Source organism: Vigna umbellata, chromosome 4 (genome assembly GCF_029865625.1).
Source record: "Vigna umbellata cultivar VRB3 chromosome 4, Vumbellata_1.0, whole genome shotgun sequence".
NCBI lineage: Eukaryota > Viridiplantae > Streptophyta > Magnoliopsida > Fabales > Fabaceae > Vigna > Vigna umbellata.
Genome location: NC_142168.1, coordinates 21807967 through 21818132, shown reverse-complemented (window position 1 = coordinate 21818132; position 10166 = coordinate 21807967). Strand labels below are relative to the sequence as shown.

The 10166-nt window shown below is 29.7% G+C and overlaps 1 protein-coding gene across 1 annotated transcript; it reads left to right on the top strand.

Annotated features, from left to right (window-relative positions):
* The first annotated feature begins 202 nt into the window (after positions 1-202).
* LOC148199559 (receptor-like protein EIX2) lies at positions 203-6443 on the top strand. The gene is made up of 3 exons (XM_088112705.1): positions 203-2252; positions 3209-3282; positions 6248-6443. Exons 1-3 carry the CDS (start codon positions 420-422, stop codon positions 6441-6443), a joined length of 2103 nt encoding a protein of 700 aa, XP_087968831.1. The 5' UTR covers positions 203-419.
* The last annotated feature ends 3723 nt before the right edge of the window (positions 6444-10166 follow it).

Sequence of the window (10166 nt, the reverse complement as noted above, 5' to 3'; positions counted from 1 at the left end):
AACGTTTCGATCTTTCTTCCAACCAATTGAGTGGGAAGATATCTGAAGGCACTAGATTGCCATCTCATTTGGAGCAGTTGTCAGTTAGCTTTAACTCTTTAGAAGGTGGTGTTCCAAAATCATTTGGGAGCACATGTACTTTAGAGTTATTGGATTTGTCTGATAATAAGTTGAGTGAAGATCTTACGATCATATTTAATCATTTGTCTGGATGTTCTAGATACTCATTGCGAAATTTATATCTCCGTCAGAATAAATTCAATGGCACGTTACCTGATTTTTCAATATTTTCAAAGTTGGAAACGTTGGATATATCAGGAAATCGATTGGATGGAGTTTCAAAATTACTTCACAATGGTACTGTTTTGCGTTCATTGAACCTATTTAATAACAGTTTAAGTGAAAACCTTCCAACAATAATGCATCACTTATCCTCATCATTGCAAAGTTTAAATCTAGGCATGAATCAAATTAAGGGTACTTTGCCTCGCAACCTCGCAACAATGTTCCCATCATTAAAAATATTGTACCTTGATTATAACAAACTAAATGGGACAATTCCTGAAGATCTTCGATTTCCAACAGAACTTGAAGAATTATCCTTGATGTCAAACTCTTTGAAAGGTGTGTTAACTGACTCTCATTTTTTTAATATGACAAAGTTAAAGAGCTTGATATTGTCAGATAACTCATTGATGTTAGAAGTTAGTGAAAATTGGGGTTCAACTTATCAATTGGAAATTATTGAATTGAGGTCTTGTAAGCTTGGTTCATTATTTCCCAAATGGCTCGAGAAACAAAATGTATTTCGATCCCTTGACATTTCAAATAGTGGGATATCAGGTACGGTTCCAGAATGGTTTTGGACCAAATTTGGATTGTCAAATTGGATGAGAATTGATATTTCATCTAATAATTTACAAGGTACGATTCCAAATTTGCCAATAGAGAATCATTATTGTTCTCTTATTAGTCTTGCATCAAATCAATTTGAAGGTCATGTTCCGCCATTTTTACGAGGCTCAATATCTCTTTATCTATCAAACAATAAATTCACAAATTCTTTTTCATTTTTATGTTCTAATGGTGTAGCTGAATCTTTATACCAATTAGACCTTTCAAATAATAAGTTTTCTGGACAAATTCCGGACTGTTGGACCCATTTGAAGTCATTGGTTTACTTAAATATGAGTCAGAACAAGTTTTCAGGAGAGATTCCTTCTTCAATGGGATCACTCCTTGAACTTCAAGTTTTGTTATTGAGAAGCAATAATTTAACAGGTAAAATCCCTTCCGTCTTGAAGAATTGCACACAGTTGGTGATGGTAGACATAGCAGAAAATAGATTATCAGGATCTATCCCAAATTGGATTGGGAAGGAATTATTAAAGTTGCAATTTTTAAGCTTGAAAAGCAATTATTTCTCTGGAAATTTACCATTGCAAATTTGTTATCTAAAAAATATTCAACTCTTAGATCTCTCGCTAAACAATGTATCTGGACAAATTCCTAAATGCATAAAAAACTTTTTCTCAATGGCTCAAATGACTTCTTTGAGAGATTATTATCAAGCTCATCAATATTTGGTCAACACTAGTGGTATCAAAGGTTACCTTTCATACAACTTGAATACATTATTAATGTGGAAAGGTTCAGAACAAATGTTCACAAATATGGGATTATCACTTTTAAATAGCATTGATCTCTCAAGCAATGAATTATCAGGAGAAATTCCAAAAGAAATAGAGGGTTTATTTGGATTGGTGTCATTGAATCTATCAAGAAACCAATTGACAGGGAAAATTCCTTCAAATGTTGGAGAGTTAACATCACTTGAATTTCTTGATTTGTCACGAAACCAACTTGTTGGTTCTATTCCTTCGAGTCTTGCTCAAATTGACCGACTCACTATGTTAGATTTGTCACATAATAATTTATCTGGAAAAATTCCAACTGGCACACAATTACAGAGTTTCGATGCATCGAAATATGAAGATAATGTTGATCTCTGTGGACCACCATTAAAGGAATTGTGCATTGATGGAGTGGCAAGACAAGGACCAATTATTAAATTTCAAGAGGATGACAATTTGATTTTCAATCGTGAATATTATATAAGTATGACAATTGGATTTGCTATAAGTTTTTGGGGAGTGTTTGGCTCAATCTTAATAGTACATTCTTGGCGTCATGCATATTTCAAGTTCTTAAATAATTTAGGAGACACTCTTTATGTCATGACAACAGTGAAAGTTTTCAAAATCTGCTACAAAACATAGCTACAGGTAACATTATTTTAACCTTGTGTTAAAATTTTGAATTTTTTTGTTTTATTATTATTATAATTATTAAGTTTTTTTTTCATTAAATTAGTTTTTAATTTAAAATTAAAGACTAATTTAAAATTCATAGTATTAAATATGTAAAACTTTAATAGCTAATGACAATGATCAATTTCAAGTCTAATTAACAAATTAATTATAATTTTTTATTTATAAAAAAGACTATTTTACATACTAATAATTTCTAATTGATATCCACATAATTAACTATTTTGATTTCTAAATTTGATTAATGAGTTTCTTGTCATAGATGATTCACATTTCCAAATAATAACAATTACAAAAATATTATGGTTAAATCGATTTTTTTATTAGATAAAAAGAAATTTAATGAAAGATTAACAATGTAATTGAAAATAAGAATATTACTTAAAGATAATAACTAATGTATATGGATAGAATAAAATAATAAAAAATCGTTAGCATAAGACATATTTTCAGTCTCTTTATTTTTATCTCTTTCAATCTTGTCTCAAAATTGTTGACATTCTCATAATAAGTTGGTTTTTCTTTTGTATGTTTAAACGTTGCAATATTAGTTTCATGGATGATAGATATAATTATTTTTATAAATACATTATTTATAATAAATGGTAAGTTGTAATTCAAGAAAAGATCTCCAATATGAATTTGAAGATTTCTAGTTTTAATTTGGCTTCTACAAACACTTTTTTATTTTCCTTGATAATCATACAAGATAATTCTTTTATGACAAATGATTTTTTTACAAAGTATAAAATAAATTGAAAGAATTTATTTAGTAGTGAGTTAAATTATTGGAGTTTTCTATTTCTTTGTCTTTTAATATAACTTTGCTTTGAATTTGTTTTTTTACGTTATCTTTTTATTGTTTCTATTTTTGGCAGAGGAAATGGAATTTGAAGATTAGAATGATTGTGAGGGTACCATGCTCAAAGGAAAAAAAAAACAGAGGAAAGAGGTACTCTGGATATCGATAACTGAGAAAGATTTCTAAACATTTATTTTCTTTAAATGTTTCTTTCTTCTCCATTTTTATTTTGTAATAGTGGTTCAGGAAGCCTATTGTGATTGTGATCTTTTTTTTTTTTCTAAATACTTTGTTTATATCTTAAGCCTTTCATGTGAAGTTATTATCATACAATAATTTGATGAATCTTCAAAACGTTAGAAATGACATAATTATTTTGAGTCATGTTCTTTGATTATGTAAAACCAATAGATTATGTGTTTTTGTTCCTTTCTACCTTCATCTCTTGCATGTGATTAAGAGGGTTCATGTTTTAATTAATTTTACGTTAATTACTTTAGAATTTTTTTGCCTTAAACTTAAGCAGAGTTAGATGGTATGAATTACATTGAAATTCGATTGTAAGTTGAATAATTTATAGCACGACATTAATTTATTTTGTCACTTGGCAAATAATCTATTAATTATTAAATTTCTTGATAATTTATTTTAATATTAGAAAATTAAATACAATTTTTAATATCATAAAGTCATCTTATAATTTAAGTAGCATTTGATTAATTAAGGTGTCAAATTTACTCTTTTTAAATAATATTTTATACAGTATTTATCTATTTCTTTCCAAATTGTCTCAGTTGATTTTACATAGTCATAGCAGACTGAAAGTCTTAATTTATCCTACCACAAAACAGGTGAAGGAATAATAACATTTCAAATTCTTTTTAAAATATTTAAAAAGAACTTGGGTTAGCCGAACCTAATAACAACTAAAGAGGACTCTCAAATGTTAGTTATAACTTTCAAGTGAATTACATGTGCCATATCAGCAGAGTACACTATTTGATAAAATGTGATAGAATATGGTTCAAAAAGGAAGAATCATTCCTCTGTTCAAAAAGAAAGATGGAACGAAGTCACATGCAAATGAAAGTATGAAACAAAAGGCCATTTTTTCTTCGTATCTTCTAATCTTCACAGCAACGATGTGTTCTACAAGAACTGTTTCTCCCTGCACCTTCACACATTTTTTCTTGTATTTCCACATTTTAAAAATTATCTCGAGATTACATTTTTCTTTAAAGAATTTCAACCTATGCAAACATATGTCATATTTTTTTATAGTCATATATAAATTCTAATTTGTATATCTTCTTATTCTTCAAAGTATGTAGAATGTAGTGATAAAACTACATGTGACTTGAAGTCTAATATTGATAATTCTATTGTAAAATATATACAAAATTTAACTTCTATATAGTTATACTTTCTGAAATTTAAAAGATAATGTAGATAAGCTTTTATGATCATATCGAAATCTTGAGTTATGTGTAACTCTAGCAGAATAATTATCTCACACATTAGAAATGACGATCAAGTGTTTTACAAGAATAGTAGTTTCTACAACTTACAATGAAGACTATGATTTTTCGCAAACTTAACTCTTTGATCTTGAATTTATGAAATAAGGTTTTGTATTTGAGTTCCAATTGTACCAAAGTGGAATTGTGAGCAAGTATTATGATTTTAAACCATAAAAGAAATAGATATATAAATTGAAAAACCACAAGAATTTTTTAAATTCAAAATATATATGACTAATTGTTTTGGGATCTCCACAACAACCTTCAGTTTTGAGATTAAGTGCATATATGTAATTATTGTTAGTGCAAAATACAAATTATGCACAAAAACTTAATTGTTTGATTTAACCAATGTGCAACTACACTTACTACACTCATCTTCTGGATTATACTTACTTCATTGTTACTTTTTTATTCCAAAGTATTAATAGTTAGTAAACACATTTTAAAACTATAATTAATAAAAAAATACAATAAATACAACGCACAAAGTAATAAGTCTATATATCAAAGCTCATATGTCAGTATATTACAACGGGTACAAGAAAAAATTTACCTATACAAGAGTTTGCATAAAGCACTAATAAAAAAAACTACAATATTAAATTGTTTATAATTCATTCAAACAATTACATACATACATGTTTACTTTTCATTTTATCTTCAAATAGTTTATAAAATATTCATTATCTACGTAACATTTGAACATATTTAAATCTCCTCTCAATGCTTTTATATAAAAAATAAAATAGATTATTAAAAAGCAGTCTTATTACTATTTTTACGATCTAATTTAAATTGTGTAAAAGACTAATATAAAAATATTTGAGGAATAAAAATATTATTTTAAAAAGTATAGTAATTTTAAACTATACGTTTTTATGCATTAATAATCACTATTATCCTACTTTTTACTATTTATAAATCTATATAAAATAATAGATTTTACTTGTATTAATTTTTAAACAAATAAAAGATCACACTAGTTCTAAATGAAATAAATAACTACTATGCATTTACATTGCATTATAATTAAAATTCATTCAAACACTATAACAACCCAAGAAAATATAAATTTCTTACAAGAGTTACAAATTTAGTATAAAAGACTACAGGTTGTGTAACATCCCGTAATCTCACATTTGATAATTCATAATTGATATATTGTAACATTACATGTAAGGTAACATCCCTTAATCTCACACTTGATATATATATATATATATATATATATATATATATATATATATATATATATATATATATATATATATATATATATGTTTAATACCCAATTTTGTCCCCAGTTTAGTTTGGAAATCTCAATTTAGTCCCTCGTTAGAAAAGTAATTGCAATGGATCCTTAGTTGTAAATTTGTGAGTCAAGTTAGTCCCTTCCGTTAAATATAAGCAAACATAGTTAATGGGATGATGATGTGGCAGTAGTTAGTGGTTAGGTGTCAAAACGCAATTGTGTGCGTGCTTACGTTTTGTTGAATTAGAGAAGTTTGGGTTTTATTAGAAATTGAGTTTATTTTAATTGGGGATAAATTGGCAGTAGTTAGGGTTTTTAATTAATTTTGTGCGGATAACAGGGATAGAACTCCCACAACCTCTGGTTTCAGGGCACAGAAGAAATTAGAAGAAATAAACAAGTCTGGAGGTGGGAAGAGCCGTGTTAAGAAGCAAGGCAACACAAAAGGAGTTGTGGATCTGAGGACATTGTTGATTCTATGTGCACAAGCTGTTTCTTCTGATGATCGTGTGTCTGCTAATGAATTGCTGAAGTAGATAAGGCAACATACTTCTCCGCTGGGTGAGGAACTCAGAGGCTGGCCCATTGCTTTGCAAATGCTCTTGAAGCACGTTTGGCTGGGACAGGCACTCAGATTTAATGGAAAAGGGCCTCCCGGAACCATGTTACAAAGAATGGAGCATCGTAGCTCCCATTAACAGTACCCAACAATAAGCCAAGGGTCCCATACCACCGCACCATAGAACATGATGTCGACCCAACAAACTCCTTCACGAAAACCTAGTCCTCCCAGACAACTTCCTCAAACAAATCGAAACCAATTGTCAAACTTCCTCTACTACAGCAGTAACCCAGTCATCCAAATCTCCGCAATTGAAGCCACACCAGTCGTCATTCGACAAAAGGTACAGATTTTTGGGACCCCGGTTTCCTTAAAGCACTTCAAAACCCAAATCAATGTTATCCAAATGCAAACGATGGTTCTTGCACACTCAGATCTGGATTCTTGAAGTGGTAACTTTGGACGGGAAAATCGACTGAAAAATAAGATCAGCGTGAGAAAAACAAATCAATACAAGTACGTGATCCATGTATCTTACGAGAAATTGAAGAGAAAGGAAATTCCAACTTTCTAGTAATAGTGAGATGAATATAGAAATAGAGTAAAGGGAAATTACAGATTGGTAGTAGACGCCGAAAATTGAGAAGGGAAGAAACCAGAGGTTGTGCCGCACAAAATTAATTAAAAACTCTAACTGCTGTCAATTTATCCCCAATTAAAATAAACCCAATTTCTAATAAAACCCAAACTTCTCTAATTCAACAACACGTAAACATGCACACAATTGCGTTTTGACACCTAACCACTAACTACTGTCACATCATCATCCCATTAACTCCGTTTGCTTATATTTAACGGAAGGGACTAACTTGACTCAGAAATTTACAACTAAGGATCCATTGCAATTATTTTTCTAACGAGGGGCTAAATTGAGATTTCCGAACCAAACTGGGGACAAAATTGGGTATTAAACCTATATATATATATATATATATATATATATATATATATATACGTTCTAAACTCAGATTTCAACTATAAACTCATAAATATAACTCAAATTCTTCTAATTTATTCTTCTATCTCTTTTTTCATTGGCACTGAATCAGACGACATTCCTCCATCTGCTCCCGTATAACGAATTATACGATCATCGCACATACACAAACACAAACAAGTAGGGTGAGCTAACATCCAACCAATCATTTATAAAACATGCATAATTACTTTGATACACTCAACAAACCAATCATTTATAAAACATGCATAATTACTTTGATACACTCAACAAACCTCATATAATAATTATGTCAGACACCCTCATACCATCATATAACAATCGCATCATAGATACTCATACCATCATACAACAATCGCATCATAGATACTCATCCATTACTTTGAAACACTCAACAAACCCCATAATAATAATTATGTCAGACACCCTCATACCATCATACAACAATCGCATCATAGATACTCATCTCATAATACCACAATTACTAATAGACACTCATCCCACAATACTTAATAGACACTCGTTCCACAATACTCAATAGACACTCATTCCACAATACCCAATAGACACTCATTCCGATGATATGTTGATGAGCGGTCACGGGAGGTTATGCACTTGTGATGACTTCTACTTCCTCTTACAAATACACTTCCAAAATACTCCATACCATCCACAAGGTTAGTCCTCAACACTATGTCCAAAACCGACACATAGACCAAGACCTCCTGCCTCTCTCCCCACATAATTCATCTTTCTCTACTTGAGACTGGATGATTATTAGAGTATCAGGATAACCTCCAACTGCAGGACCCTCAACATCAACATATACACAAATACCATATCATTACTGAATCTCTCCACGAGACTCATACCATGCTCATATTCCTCAACTCACATTATACCCTTACAAAATCTCCCCATAATACTCATATCATGTTCAGATGCATAAATTCAAATCCAATAAAATCCAATCATCGCAAAAATCATACAAAATGAATATATCACAAAATAAATTAACAATACTAAAATATCACCATAAATGGTCACTGGAGAAGAATCAAATGTTTGACGAATCAAACTCACCATAAACGCCAGTACATATGACTAGTCACAACTTGTTGGATTTGACTAGGATTGCTCTATGATCAGGGATGTACCAACTCCGGTTTTTAAGATTCCTTTATCATACCATCACAATTATAATTCATAATTCCATATGTACCACAATAACATGAATTCATCAGAAATTTTCATTCCAACAAGATATATTGCACAATAATTTAACAGTACATAATCTGTTCAACAAGATTTAAGTTAAAAACTTGTCGAGTAGACTTCCAAGAAAGAGAGGTACGTCACAATGGACAACTTAAGTACCAAGTCTTTCCTTAGCCAAAGTGTTCATCAACTAGTTTTAACAAATTTCTTATTTACAGATTAAAAACAACAACTTATAATATTAACACATAAATTCAATATAGATAGATATATAACAAGCACCTATGTTTTTCATTAACAGTATTCACACAGAATTTCAAGACATGAATAGTAATAAAACAATACTAAATCATAATATAAAAGCTTAGAAAGGTTAGCTCCCCTACCTCTATTCCAGACTTAATCTCTTGCTCATAATTTGTTTCCCCGAAAACCCTCCAGAACCTCTACTCTTCTTGCAACTAAAAATTTCTTCCTAACTCTTTCTTCTCTATTTCTCAAGCTTTCTCACTTGATTCTTCCTCTTTGTGCAGAATAGCCTCCCCTCTCATGGCTATTTATAGTCCAAAAATTTTACTATTCACCAATTTTTTAATATTATTTATTATTTTAATATTATTTTATTATATTAATATTTTAATCACCACTTGACATATTGGATCCCTCAATAATGCCTTCAAACCTAGAGTGCTTTATCCACTATCAATATTTTTAATTATTTTTAAAGAAAAAGGTAGAAAAGAGTTTGAACCCATATTCTTGAAATCCCCACAATTTTCTACCATTTAAGCTACCAAAATTTCTTATTTAGCTTTCCACATTTTATAAACTTATTATATTTTTCATTCACAAAGAAATATATTATTACTAGTAATAAAATTGTTACTATTAAGGTAAATATTTTTCATGGATCTTACAGGCTGAGGGAGCAAACATATATAAACATATTATAATAGTGTAGTTATAAATAAACAATTGTAATCTATCTTAATTGGTGTTGACTTGATATTTTTTAACTTTGACTTTGAAACCATATATCTCTTTGAACTTGGTAGGTTTACATATCCCTAGTTAATAAATAAAAATAAAACATATGTAAGTAAAAAAATATAACTAAAAGTATACATATATATATATATATATATATATGTGAATTATCGTATATTTTTACATGTTAAAAAGTTTCTTCAAAATCTTGTTTCGTACTAATATCTTTCCTCAATGGATCAAGATAATGAATTAACTCCAGATTGATTTCAAACCAGACCCAATGTTGGCTAAAATTTGAAATGAATAAATAAAATTACATTTCTTTCATCTAACTTTGAAAATAATACATTGTTGATAAAGTTGAAAAGAAAGATATTATCCTGTATTGATAGGTGCAAGTAGGGATGGCAAAAAATTTCGCGTCCGTGGATATCTGCGGATAAAATCCGCGACGGATAGTTGGTACCCGCG